At 39.0% G+C, this 15,269-nt stretch overlaps 1 protein-coding gene across 2 annotated transcripts in view; it reads right to left on the bottom strand.

Annotated features, from left to right (window-relative positions):
- Nucleotides 1-2,683: 2,683 nt before the first annotated feature.
- LOC139611025 (astrotactin-2-like) overlaps nt 2,684-15,269 on the bottom strand; it is a 239,721-nt gene continuing 227,135 nt past the window's right edge. For both annotated transcript variants that reach the window (XM_071465264.1, XM_071465266.1), the window contains 3 exons: nt 9,315-9,415; nt 8,322-8,505; nt 2,684-3,315 (listed from right to left, as the gene is read on the bottom strand). In XM_071465264.1, coding sequence (XP_071321365.1) covers nt 3,075-3,315; nt 8,322-8,505; nt 9,315-9,415 — 526 coding nt within the window. In that variant the 3' untranslated portion in view covers nt 2,684-3,074. The remainder of the gene's footprint in view (nt 3,316-8,321; nt 8,506-9,314; nt 9,416-15,269) is intronic.

Here is a 15,269-nt window from a genome sequence, read left to right as displayed (position 1 = left end):
TAGGGGATAGCTGTCTGTTAGTTCAGTGAATGATTTCCTCCCTTTCCAGCTCAATGTAAATATTTTCAAGCTGGATCACGTTGTACATTGGGTAAAACCTGGGAAATAACATGTGTTGCACTGCAATCTACATTTGCTGAGTTAAAAATATGACGATTACAGCCATTTTCATCTGTGCCTCATTTTGCCATCATGCTAATTAATTCTGATCCAAATATTGCTGCGATATTGTGTAACTTCACTGTAGTGGTTTGCACCCCAGGGGCTTCTCTCCAGGGAGGTCTGTGTCAGTCCAGGCAGGACACATGAGGCATTTGCAGCACATCAGCTGATCAAAGCCATGTAAGATTAAATATGACCATTTAACAAGACAGATCATTGAAGTCAACACCACATTGTTCTCTGTGCTGTTACATGTTGGTGTTGATGGCCTGAGCTGCTTACGCCTACTTACCTAGGTTTCACTTTATCAAAAAACGCAAAAACTTTCAGTCTGGACCAAAGTGGTGGGCCGACCAACAGGAGAGGAATATGGAATATGTAACAGTTTTAACCTTCCTAGTAGAATGCATATGTAGGAAATATGGCATATGGGAAGGTTTTACAAGATACAATATACATCATCAGCTAACATCACAAAATCACAAATTTTGGTAAAAAAAAAAAAAAAAAAAAAAAGTGAACATGTGCTACAGTTCGTTAATTTTGAAGTCATGAATGCAATTGGTTTTGGATGTGGGTGTTCCGACATGTGTTAACAGTTGAGGTAACAACATCCCGTTCTTCAGTTTCTTCTGATATGACGTAAATGCACCACAAGACAAGCTCTCAGGATTAAACAAGGAAGTGTGGGAGTGTCACGTACCAAAGTATCAAATGGGCTATTAACTCACACACTGTGTCAATTATTCAATCAGCTATTTTAAGATGTGCAATGGCAGAGTAAGTGTTATGTTGAAATGGTACGTTTGAGTCACTTTTTGGTCTAGACTGAGTTGTTTTGGTTCCACTGGATCACAGCAGAAATTGATACAAACTAAAAAGGTATGTATTTCTAAAGTAAAGTATTTTTTTAATTAAATTAATCAGGACGATGGCACACCAGGAAAATAACTACCAGGTGGAAATCAACCAATAATATTCATCAAAACTGGGAAGGGTACACAGAAAATCATCTGTAAATACACGAGGAAAACATCTGCAGATGGGGTAAACAATTTTGGAATGAATTGGAATGAAGGGGGAATTTAAATTGTCTTGGCACTTGCGATGCTGAAATAGATTTCACTAAATTCTCCGCAGCTGTTTAAAGCAAGAATGGTTTTTAGACCTCAATTCAATTACGTCATTTGTAATCTTTCCACTGTAATGCCGAGAGAAAAGTCTCCTGATTTTATATACATTTTTAATATTTCACATTCTTCAGAAAAAGACAATCAAAGCCACATAATAATACAGATATCCTTTTTTTTTACAATTTAAAATTTACAATATAATAATTTATTATTACAATTCATGTAACATGAGATGAAAATATTGAAAAAAGGCATTATTTCTCTTAATTAAAATGATCCATGGCTTTGAAGTTATGACACTGGCCAGAAAAATAAGAGGATTAAAAAAGGACCACAGATGATCCCTACAATCACTGATTCTTCACAATTCAGTGTACAGTACCTCACATTGTTACCGCTGGTTGGACACAAACTGTTTGACCACCTGAAATGTTCCTCAAAATTATCATGTTATTATCCTGCCTACCATGTTTTCCATGAGCGCACAAATGTGGGCAAATATCAAGTTCGGCCATGAGGGAGCAATTTTTGAAAGACATTATTACATTCACATTACTGTAATGCATTGGACCCCTCTTATCTGTGTATAATAGATCTATTTTTAATTTGCAGAACTTGTCAACTGATGGCTTCTGTCACAATCCACTGACAAGTTGTAACTTAAGTTTCATTTAAAAATATATTACATGGGTTTGCAGAAATTATTAAATCCAGTTATATCATCTGATTTCATTTTTTCCAGTATCTATATTGTTGGTGTGTTTACTCACATACCAAAACCCATAATATTATTTAAAGCAGGCTTCAGTGTGGCAAAAGCATTGTTTTTTTTCTGGGTGCACTAATCTGTGTTCAGATCCATATGTTGTCTGGGAACCAACATCCTTGAAATTAGTTACTTCATTTTCCATAGCATTTATTTTGGGTACTGTGGTACTAAAAAGGAAGATGACAAAGAATTCTTACATTTTTGCACTGGAATCAGCGCTGAATTAAAATTCTATGAATGAATATGACATCTGAATACCACCCACTCTGTCTTTGCATAATTTCAACAGGCTGTCAGTGGCCTCTTTGTCAATCCTGTTACCACACAAAGCCTTGCTATTTCAATTGAATCTATCAAATGTAATACAAGACTAACTACATATATTCTCACTTACTGATTTTTAATTCATGAAGTAAAGATTTTTTTTCTTCTTTTTTTTATTTTTTATTAATGTGAACCTGAAAACAAGTAAGTGATTTTCAAATGGCTTTAACACATTTCAGTTTCTCCTTTCAAATGAAGGTAGTAAAGGCAAATAAGTTATGCTATTGATTTTTCCTTTTTTTCTCTCTTTTAAGTGTCCCAGTTAAGCTTCAAAGCACCGAAAAGGAACTACAATATTACATTCAAAGTACTTAAGCCAACCAGTTTTTCTCTTGGCTGAATGATATTTTACATGTTCACACTGCAGTTTCTCATTGATATGTGCAATCACTGGCATTTTGCAGTTGAGAAATATGTTCGCTCCACATTTTTTTCCTTTTTTAAATCTTCTGTCTTATAATAAAAGTAGGCCACACAAAAATATTTTTTCGGTAGCTTTAACAATGTCCAGTGAATTCTGAGGTTTTTTTTTTTTTTTAGGCTCTCCTGGTTTTGAAATGCACCAGTCACTTGAGAGACACCTGCTGCAGAGTGGAGTGACGAAGTACATCAATCAATGATGTCATTTTGCAAGAAGAAAAAAAAAAAAAAAAAAAAGATGCACTGCTCATCTCCAAACTCCAGTCTCATCGGAGTTTGGTGTTGCTGTATGTGTTACGCTGTACAGAAATGAGCTTCTCCATGCAGGTGGTGCGACTTTCATGTAAAGAGCCATGCACGGTTTTACTGGGAGGTCGGGCCTCTTCACTCAGCAGACAGTAGACATACGCCATGGTGTCGGTGCGGCTCTGGATGTGGGTGCTGCGCAACAGAGACCGGCAGTAGTGGCTAATTTTCTCCACCCTGCGAAGTATCAGGTTGGCTTTCCTGTTGGAGAAGAAAACAAGATTTTTAAAAAATATCCAGATTCAACATCCTCACAAAAATGTATAGTAATTGCATCATCATTACCTTTCCTATTAAATTCAAGCTGACATCTAACATTAAGATATGCAGATGCAGAAACAGATTCAAGGGTCCTTCTTCCTTGAATTCAGTACAAATATTTGGGGTGCAAGCACAAATGAATATAGAAAAAAAATTTTAGTAATCAGCATTCCTGTGTTTTTGGAAAAAGGTTAGGAGCAGGCTAATTCATTCAGAGGTTTCTGTAAAGTACAGACACACACACACACACACACACACACACACACACGACATGTGACACTGGACAAGCACAACCCAAAAATTAGACAATGGATGGCACATGTTGGTCCTGTTTTAGGGATTTAAGGAAGCTCTTCATGTAACATGTGAATTACAATATTGGTAAAATAAATAAATAAATAAAAAAATACTAAGTATAAAATCTGTCAGACTGCATCAACAATTAAATGAACATTTAAAACTCTAGTAGATGGTACTGTAGTGGACATACCTGGCCTGGCATGAGTCACATGCCATTAAAGAAGTTCATAGTAAGGACACCATTCCCACCATCAAACTATCAAATTGATAGGAAACAGAGACAAAGGATTCTTCTTTCAGAAACAGACCAGCTTTTAGCACATCTGAGAGATGTACAACCAGACCATGGGTCAAATGGTCATCTCCAGAAGATTAACAAATGGAAAAAAATTGGAGTAAACAACCAAAGTCTCTATTTGGTAACAATAAGAATTTATCTCTGCATTAATATTTGATTGTTACTTATATTTGAAAAGTAACACCAGAATGCCTGGACTTCTGTCTCTCTCTCTCTCTCTCTCTCTCTCTCTCTCTCACACACACACACACACACACACACACACACACACGGTTTCCCACTCCTCCTCTGTCCCTCTTTAGATAACAGAATCATAAATCACAAGCCTTATTCTAATCCTGACCTGTAACCAGCAGTTTACTCTTTATCAGAAACATATCTGGAAAAAAAAATTATAAAATTAACTCTCCAAATGTTGTTTGACCAATTAACCACTTGTATTATGATTAGTTTAAGTTCCTGTGTCGTTCCTTTCTGTCATGAGTGCCATTAAGTTTATATGTTATTTCATGATGGAAGGCGGATGTGCGATTTTTTAAAAGTAAATTCCAGAAGAAACAATTCAACATTTCTACAGAAAACTACTCTTATCTCTAGTTGAAACAAAGGAGGAGATGGGTACCACCCCTGAAATGTGCGCCAAACCCCCATGTGCCATTCTGCCGTTTTGTACTTTATTATCGTTTTTGTCCACATGCTCTTTTTTCTCTTTTGCCACATGCTCCAAGTAACTTTTTCTTTGTCCATATGCACAATCTTTTATTTTTACAAGCCAAGCCAAATCAACTAAATCAAAACAGCAGAACTGCCTCAGAATATTTTTGTAACCTTTTATCACAATTTCACAAGATTTTTTATTGTTTAAGAGTTATCTTGCCGACACCAATCTCCTCTAAAGTTATCTAAATGAAGTAGACCTACTGTAATAAGAGCATTATCTTGCATCAAATCACAAGAGATACAGGCAGATAGCACGATCTGGCCCCGACAACCACCTACAGAGAAGCCTACAGAAAATTAAAGAGTGGCAGACTTCACAAAAGCTGAAACCACTGACAGACACCAGCAGAACCCGTCACCTTGGTAACAGACGACGCCTCCAGAGAGGTCCACCCAGAGTTCCCGCTGAAGATTACCGACCACAACATCAGCTGCTTTTGGTTCCAGCCAAGGGTCTCTCACAGTAGGCGAGATCGAAACATTCTGCTCATGACTGGGTTGATGTCGAAATATAATATTTTAACCATCAAATCTCATTCATAGATGTAGTATCATTAGTAATATCATTTAGCAATGTTGTCGTATTGTAGCCGCAACATACTCTCCCTCTCCCTTTATTTTAACAGCTATTGCTTAAACCAGTTCAAATGTTCATCTTGATGATCATCAGACATTGCATTTACCCTGTAGTTAGTAGTTTAGTTAATACATTTTTTTTTTTTTTTTTTTTTTTAAAGTTTAAACTCAGTCATTGTTCTGTTTTGTTCCTTTGAGGTAGAGACTGGTGATCCACTGAATCGAGATGCCACGGATCCTGATCATATTAATCAGTAAATTCATGTATCAAGAAGTAGTGGCCCCAGTTAATGCACCGGCAACAGCCAGAGCCGGAGACATTATATCTTCGGGTTGTCCGTCCGTGCCATTCTCCTGGACATGATATCTTAGTAACACTTGGAGAGATTTTCTCTTTAAATTTGGCACAAACATTCACTTAGACTTAAGGATGATGGTGGTCAAAGGTCAAGGTCACGGGGACCTGCAACTTGGCTTTTGAGAGATTTGTGAGCGCTGCTTTTTGTGGTTGTGACAAAAAAAACAAACAAGACAAAACACAACAACAATGAAAAAGTTTTGTTACAACTGGGGCACTTAAAAATTCACTGCATAACCTGATATACATTAAATACAATATCAGATGTGCCACTCCACCCACCTCATTGAGATCAGGTTCATTTTTTTGCCACAAAGTTAATACATTAACACAAACAAAGGAAAAAAAAAAAAGAAAAGAGAAGAAAAAGGAAAAAGACAACTGTGGTATTGTGCTTCCATTTGCACCTCCTCTGGCTTCATGTCTGTGCAGAAATGCAGCTTTAAATCTTACCAGAATTCAAAGACTTGTAAATGTGTCTCTCCTGTCACTCTGATAGACTGCTAGTCTGGGTCAAAACCACTACTTGCAAAGGCATTTTGAATTCTCTGGTACTGATTCTGCTGAACACTTCACCAGAGGCAGCTTATCTAGAGTGAGTCTGAAGCTGCTCTTTATGACATGAAGTAGCCATATGTCAGGTCTGCTCAATTTAGATCAGATGCTTCACAAAACACACAAACACACATCCATTCCACACTTTGCCAGAACAGAAATACACCTACAGGATAACAATTCAAGGTGGTTAGGCTCATATGGATACTGAAATGAGGAAAACACACGCAGAGAAGGGCAAAATTCCATTTGTTTTGAAAAGCAGTGTCTGCTGAGCATCAACATCTGTCTTTAGTTAAGCAAGGAGTACAGACATCCTTTTCACTTATTTGCTGAAAAGAAAAGGGGGGGGGGGGGGGGGCATTTTCTCATTTCCCTTAAATTCTTACATCTGAAACAACAGAATACCAAATATATAATCAAGGAAGGCTGACAAGCACGTGAAGGACAGACAAATTAAACAAATGCCATTAAATATTATGTCATTAAAAGGTGACAAAGAAACTACTGAAGGAAAAAGAAAAGAAAAAAAAAAAAAGGGATTAAGGCAACTGAACCCTTAGTAATTGATTACAACACAAACATAGCTTCAAAGGAAGGGAAGGGTAGCCCACAACTGAAAACATCAAATCAGCGGAGACTGATGTGTGGGGATAGAAAAAGCATACTGCAGTGGAAGATAATAGTTGTGTTTACAGTAAAGGTAAAAAAAAAAAACAAAAAAAAAACAAAAACAAAAACAAACACACACACACACACACACACACACACACACACACACATCATAGCATGTATAGAGAACAATACAATTATGAAAAGGGGCTAGTGTTCAGTTGAAACAATGCTGGGGGATATTTGGGGGCTCCTGGGATTCTCAGCTCCTGGAGGCTTACTGACTGTGCTTACGTTTCACTTGGCCATTCTGTTACCTTTTAAAAAGGCACCACCAATAGAGCCTGCTTGTAAATTACCCCAACGAGGCTCAACCCTGCCAACTTCAGGCAGTAAATAATCCGTGCTCGCTCATCCAAAAGCCACCCCCACCTCTCGCAACTGCCCACACACAAACACATACACAAACACAACATTTCGACCACCCCAATCCCCATATTAACTCCCAGTGGCCAACCTGTGCCTCCCACCTCCCTTCACCAATCACAGAGAGGCATAATCTTCCTACAGATGAAAGTTTTCACAATTATTACATTATTTATGGCTTGAAAAGGACTGCTTCCAGGCAGTGGGGGTGGACAAACCAAAACATTGGGTTGTAATTGGATAAACCAAAACATGGACCAACCAAAGCAGTTGTCAGCCTTGTCAGATTCATGTAGATGATTTGTTTTTAAATTTATTTTTTATTTTTTGTCCTATACTTTGTAAGTATTGTTTATCTCATTCCTTTGCAATTTTGTTGGTCAGTAAGCTTCCCATTGTGTCCATGGTGTTGTAATATCTGTCTATGGGGGTGTCCTTGTTAAGAGGGTCATGAGTGAGGATATGTCAGGGTAGCATGGTGTTGACACGGAAGAACTATTTTTTTTATGAGAGAGAAGAGGAAATGGAGTTGGAAGTTGAGTTAGTGTTAGCTGACTATCAAATTTAGTGTTTGGCTTGGCAGTTAAACACTGTTTTAGCACCACCATGGTGAGTCGAGGAGCGACTGTAACCCCAGAGTTTGCACCGTCACCTTGCCGATTTGCTTTCCAGTCGAAGCACTTTGGATGTGTGCGTGTGTGTGTGTGTGTGTGTGTGTGTGTGTGTGTGTGTGTGTGTGTGTGCGCGTGTGTGGTGGGGGGGTGGGGGGTGGGGTATTGTGCAACAACGCGCTCCTGCTCAGAGGGGGTCCAGACAATGCCATGAGAAATAGCTTAATAGTCTGACTCTGGCAGCACCCCAGTTCAGACAGCTTTGGCTTTTGTTATGTAAGAAACCTCAGGATGATTGATCCTAAACAACACGTCATCAAACAAGACGGCGAGGAAGGCAAAACTGGCAGAGTGGGGAGAATAAGGAAATTTTTGAACAAGAAAACTGGTACACATAAAAATCCTGAAGACAAACTGTAGAAGTGGAAAACATCTGAAGCATTTGCTCAGCTTGCATGAGAAAACTGCACTGTCATCCAAATCCTCTCACCTGGGGCCCAGCTCATCCTCACTACGCCACACAAAGTCTCCAAACTTCTCATAGTGGGAATTGTAGTGGTGCTGGACTCTGTATAGCAGTGGAGGAGGGATCTCCATCAGTGTGTTGTAGGCCATCTGCTGCTCCTTGCCACTGGTGTAGCCATTGTATAAGTTGTACACCTTGTCTGCTATCTCTGTGAGGTGGTAAGAGAAGTGTAAAAGAGAGAGAGAGAGAAGGATTGAACATGAGTGAGGAAGGTAAATCAAAGTGTACAAAATAAATTTGGTAGAGAACTTCAGTGAGTTACTTTTGCATCTCGATAAGGTCGGTGGAGTTGCAGCAAAAAAAAAAAAAAAAAAAAAAAAAAAACAACAAAACAAAACAAAAACAAAAAAAACACACACACACACACACACACACACACACACACACACACACACACACACACACACACACCACGCCATGATATCCTGATTATCAATGCAACATGATGGTGTTTTACATCAAGACCTTCCTGCCCGCTAAACACCCAATGATAAGTAAAAAATGAATTTGACATGTGAAATTGATGGACTGCTACTTAACTTAATATTGCTACAGCTTGTTTTAATAACCCCAATACATGATCATGCATGTGCACACTGAGAGGAGAGTTGTGATCAAAGAGAACCATGTATGACCTCATTCCATTTTTGTTCATCATTGATGTGACTTGCAAACATGTAGAATTCTAAAATATAACTGGAAAAACAAACAAAAAAAAAAACACAACAACAACATTTCGATGAAAGGTTGTAACCTCAAAAATGTACAGGTACACACGTGTTTAAAATGGTAGAAATATTTGTGATGGTATACTACTGGATCTTTTCAGGTAATCATAATTTACAGATTTAGGTATTGCAATTATGTGAAAGGATGTAAGAGATGGAAATGAAAAAGATGAAATAAATATAAGACCCAAGATGGAACAGTCCCTAAAAAGTCAAAAGGTGAGAGTACCTTCTGCTCGGCTGTCATCCACCATTGGACAGGAGGTCCGTACTGAGACAAAGCTTGATTCAGAGTGACTGCCTCGGCTATCCACTGCATTCAGAGTGAACCTAAAAATGACAGAAAATCAACAGAAGCAAGTTTATTATTTGTGACCGACATCCAAAGACCAGGCAAGGGGCAAAAGGGAGCAGGAAATACTCAGAAAAAGCTTGAAAGCCATTACCAGTGTACCGTTGAACAAGACACTTAAAGCACCAACTAGTCCCGACCGCTTAGTGTAGAAGCCAAACATAACCAATTCCTCACTGCATCAACTAGTAGTACAAAAACAAGTCAACTTTACTGAGTGAAAGAGAGAAAAGAAGGCTACGAAACATTAACATACAGATGGAAGAAAGGATAAAGAGCAGATAAGAGAAATATTTACAATCATAAGTATTATCTCTAACACCCATACAGATAAAAAGCCCCTGATGTTCTCAGTCAGCGAATATGGTCATAACACATTCCACACACACACACACACACACACACACACACACACACACACACACACACACACACACACACACACACGTAAAAAAACAAAAAAAACAAAAGTCAAAACATGACCGTCATCACGTGACAAAAAGATAACTGCATCCTGCACTATCAAAACTCACATAGCTAAGATCCGAGTTTTGGAGAAAATCTTTAAAACAAAAAGCTAAAAGTTAGACCTTTCAAAAGGTCTCATTTTGCACCCCTTCCCTTAGCCACAGAATCTTATGTTATTTGGCAACAAATAAATTCAAATTGTATAGTTTTTTTTAGATTGCAGGATTGTGATCTTGCTGGGTGAGAATATATTTGATCATATACGATATGATATTAGTTCAGAAAATGTCTTGTGAACAAGGACCCAGGGGTGGTGGGATTTAATTATATCTGAAAATGAGTACAGCCAGTACTACGACAGCAGAGGAGAGAGGAGAGAAGGGGCATCAGGCTTGACTCCAAGAACTCTATAAGGACAAAGTTCCGCTCTCTGAAAATGCCAAGCATCAGATTTTTTTTGGGTTCCATGACAGACTTCAGGACCACTCTGGACCCCGATAAGATACCACAGTGAACAGTTCAAGACACTGCAATAGGAGATGAGACATGATGAGGAAGCGTAACGCATCTCAAGTATTGTGGGGCCACACAGCTCGGAATAGAAAATAAATGACCTTTACATGTCCTTTTGAAAATGCCAATCTGTGTACTTCTGAATAAGAAAAAGTACAAGGAGGAATTGGTCATACTGAATCTTTTAAAAAAAAATAATAATAAAAAAAAAAAAGGGGAATGAGGAGTGGCGCAGATTAAACCATCGGTATCTTTGCACCAGCAAGAAGAGGGAGAGAGGGTGGCCGTTGTGCTCATGAATGCGCGTGCCCATTCGTTGCCACCATCTTGATGATGGCTGAACTCCTAACTCACCAAGGTAATCACAGAACCCACACCAAGGAAAATGATGTAGGAGTTGCTTTTATTGGTTCTGAGCTCCCTGATTTATGCACGTCTTAGCTAAACTTGCTATATTAATTGTGTCACATTGTTATTTTCTCTATTTTAAGCTACAAAAAAACAGCTGTATACGTCTACGTCTTTCCCATGAGAGAGATTTTGATTTATCATAGTGGGGAAAGCACAGACAGGAATGATAAAATGAGTCAGTGGCTTTGGTTTCAGGTGTCCTGGTGTTGTGCGTGCTAGCTCACTGTCACCATGCCGTCAGGACACTTGAACAGAACGCAGAGGTAACTGTCTGAAAGCAGTGTTAAAGCACAAGTTTGACATTTTGGAGAATATACTTCACTTCCTGGAGGAGAGTGAGATGAGAAGATGGATACCGCTCCTATATGAAGCTACAAGAAGCAGCCAATTAGGTCAGCACAGAGGTAGGCTACTGGAAGCGGGGGGGGGGGAGGGGGGGGAAACCAAACAAATAAAAAAAAAAAAACCAAACACACACATGCTAGCCTCCCAGCAGTCCAAAAACAAAAGTGTAAAATGATAATAATTGGTCTATTTCTTGGCCAGGCAACTAGTGGGAACTCCAAGAAGTCAGATGATTTTTATTATTTTGGCTACTTAGGCCCCTCCTCATTACGGTATGGGATTGTAAGATTGACTGACATCTTGCTTACTCTCATGTTAGATTTGTTTCCCTTGTTAGGGGCGGGACTAGTTACACCTCTGTCAACCTTGATAACACATGTAGTCTGGTGAGCTCACACATTTTCAACATAGCCCCGCCCACCCACAACCTGAACAGGAGTCTCATCACAATAACTGGAAATAAAAAAGTTGTGTGGGTGTGCAGGGCTTTTTATGGAAACTGTTAATACGTTTGATCTAATTTATGAGCAGTAGTATTGATGTTGCTTTACAGCAGCTGACTGCACAATGTAAACAGTGTTGTTGACTCTCTGCCCCCATTTTCAAACCATTTTCACTTTTGATTCAAGATTGTTATATGTAAATATACTATAAATAACGCTCAGTTGTGGTGGATATTGTGTGAGTGAAGATTTTTTTTTTTTTTTTTTTTTTTTTTGGGAAAACAAAAAAAAAAAAAAAAAACAAAAAAAAAAAAAAAAAAAGAGGGAATAAATAAAAGAAAAATCCTTGGTCCACATGCACTGTTTTTCTTACTGTGGGGTAAGTTTTGATAAAGTGAATTAAGTATTGAGAAATGTTTGTAACTAGTTATGAAAAACTGTAAACTTTCAGCAGTATTTCCACAGAGTTACCACTGTAAAAACAACAGAATGACAAAAAGGAAACCACAAAACACAGTGAGACAAAATGAACAACTCAGATGGCATTCCAATGCTAAATACTTTTAGAAAGACATGAAAATAAAGACATTAAGATATTATTGTTTTTACAAAAAGTTGCTTTTCTTCCTAAACCCATTTGCCTTTTTTCCCTTTTTTTTTTTTTCCTCTCCTTCTTCTTTCTTCCCCCCCCCCCCCCCCCCCCCCCCCTTTAATGTAATGTCTTTTGAGAGCTGTCCCAATGCTGTCAAATGATTGTTTTGTTTGTAACATGACCTGTTTGGACATTGCTCACATAGTTTGTCTGGTCTTGTTGTTATTCAGCAGGGTGGATGCGGTATCCCCGAAGAACCTCACAAAAGACGCACGGACCTCGCCGGCTCCTCTGCCCAGCAAAACAATGCCGGCATGTAACAGTCACACTGTTTAAATTATGTGGCCACATAACGTGCAGACGGTTACAATGAGGTGGGAGAGGGGAGGCGAGCAGGGGGACGGCGAGGCAGGAGCTTTATCAAGGTAATTTGTTAAAAGTCTTGTTCAGGACCCAGGATGCGAGTATGCCAGACTTTTATTGCCGTTTTTGGTGGTTTAATTGGTTGGCATCAATGACAGGTACTGTTTCCCCTTTCATAGCCCCTACAGCAATTACTAGATTGTTATGCACAGTAATAAAGCCGTTGCTGCCAGGAGGTTAAGGGAGATCTGAATTTTGTTTGGGTAAAACATAGAGAACAAGGTTATCCTGTGTATAAATCTGACATTTTACAGACAATGTATAAGAAATGTTACAATTATTTCATTTTTTTTTAAAGTAACCATGGCAAGTGGTGCAGTCCTTCACACTGTTATGGATCTCATTCATTAACACTGATAGTAGCAGTTGTGGGGGGCCAGATAGACAGGCATTCAGTTATGATAAAGATCGCCTGGGAGAACAAAGGAACCAGCCACTGTCTGGACTGCCATGAGAATGTCAAAACATCAAGTAACAGAATTGGCAACACACACACACACACACACACACACACACACACACCTTTATCTCCATTTCTCTATCTACATTGCTTGCATATAGCTCAGCTCTGTCTGTCTGTCTGTCTGCCACCCCCCCATCTAATTCCTCGTCTCTCACTTCTATTCCAAGGCTGTCTGGATGCACATGGATCCTTTGGAAGCAGCTCGGTTTTGTCCGTGTGCCATAGTTTTGAAAGCTCAGCAAACAATGAAGTGGACAAATGGCAGATTAATGTTTGTGTAAATTAACAATGTTGCCATTAAAGTAACCATTGTCCTCTAATTTAATGAGACAGTGGAGAGATGGCTGAACAAGGGATGACAAGACAGAAAGCTCGGAGACAGACGGAGCAAGAGGGGAGGAACGAGAGAAAGTGAGAGCGGATCAATTAGGGCAGTATTTTTGGCATGCGGAGTGAAGCCAGGGCAGTAGGGGGATGCCTTTTCCATGACATCAGCGTTTGGACACACATCAGTTGAGCCGGTCCACAAATCATTCAAAGCCACACAGAATTATCTCTCACTGCCTTAAGAATTTGTGGCAGCTTACAGTATCTGATGACTGAGATCCTCAGATCTAAGTGGCATCATGCTGGTGCAACAGGCCTAAATAAAAATTGCCTTGCCATCTATTGTAAATCTGAGAACTTAGCTCAGCTCTGAATGATTTCACTTGTAGGTCAGAAATACTCTATAATCCACAGCAATGATGACAATATCCCTTTAAATACTATATTTCTTGAGTATTCAGAAAAAGGACCAGACCATCATTTCAACAATACTGTCAAGGTGATCATCATGTTGGGTTAACCAGTGTTGTGCTGCCATGATTGCACTTTTATTCATATAAAGCAACTAAATAACTTTAAGATGATACAATGAACAAATGCAATAACTGTATATTAATACATGGACAAATAAAAAAAAAAAAAAAAAAAAAAAAAAAAAAAAAAAAAAAAGCAAAAAGGCAAAAAGGCAGATGCTGGACATGGCATGTTTGCCTGAAAAAGTAATGAGACACTTCTTTGGCTGAGACTGATGGACAATGAATATTAAGTCACATCCCTTAAGTATTTTGGTTTAGTTTCTGCGTTTACCTAAATGACCTCAAACCAATGCTACGCTGTGAGGCGTCAGGGAACGGTTGGCAGTGCACCAGAACAAGCTGGGCCCAGCTTGCACCACTCAGTCAAGGGAAGCAACATCATGTCAAACTCACAGGGGTTCAGGTTGGGCCCACATCCTTTCTTAGGCCAGTCAGCAGCATTCAACCTGTTATTAGCTGGTGTAGCTGTAATATTATTATAGTACACTATTATAGTGTTAAAGGCCCTGTACACCCACACAGCTGTTTTCAATTACTTTGGCTGATTAGGCCTGTGTTTAGGTGAAGCTGGGTGGAGCAAATGTACCTATGGCTATATAACTGGTTAAGCCCAACAGAAAAAGACACACAGGAGATTGATGAGTTTTAGCTGATAAAAGACTGCTAACACCTAAATAAAAAAATAAAAGGGGGTGGGGGGAATTGAAATAAAGCACAAATGCAGGAGTTTAGGCTTCAAAAACACAGCAAAGGAACTGAGACAAACTGGGTGCCTGGAGACACGGCCTTAAATAGTCTGCAGCAATTAGAAGCAGCTGAGGAGCAATCAGGAGGATGCAGGGCAGCTGGGACTGAGACAATTCTGGGAAGATTTAGGGTCTGACAAGTGATGCTGACAGCCAAGGCGTGATTCTTGTGCTGTATATAGTATAACAAACTGTCATTAAAAAAGCAGGAAGGAGCACAAGATCAATCTAACGCACCCCTATAGTATTACAAAAGCTTTTATTACAACTACTGGCTTTTAAAACAAAATGTCATTTGGCCAGTGAGACTGTGTGTACTCGCATATGTGTATTTCTTGTTGCTTTTAATTATTGCATTACTTTATCTGTATTTATTATTCATCAGCTGCTGTCTGATAACTGCTTGCCTGTCTAGATGCACAAGATCAACACTAACATAAAAGTTTGTCGTAGGTGAATGGTGCTGCAAGTTTGATATTCCGACAAGCATATTAACATCTGGGGTGATATTCTCTAGAGGAGGCAAATCTGGTTCAGCACAAGCTGTTTTTAACATTTGATGTTT

The sequence above is a fragment of the Trachinotus anak genome, unplaced genomic scaffold, assembly GCF_046630095.1.
Source record: "Trachinotus anak isolate AG129_WGS33_773 ecotype Australia unplaced genomic scaffold, CSIRO_AGI_Tana_v1 ptg000028l, whole genome shotgun sequence".
NCBI classification, from domain to species: Eukaryota; Metazoa; Chordata; class Actinopteri; order Carangiformes; family Carangidae; genus Trachinotus; species Trachinotus anak.
The sequence above is the reverse complement of the archived record's forward strand: the minus strand, read 5'-3'. Positions and strand labels throughout refer to the sequence as shown.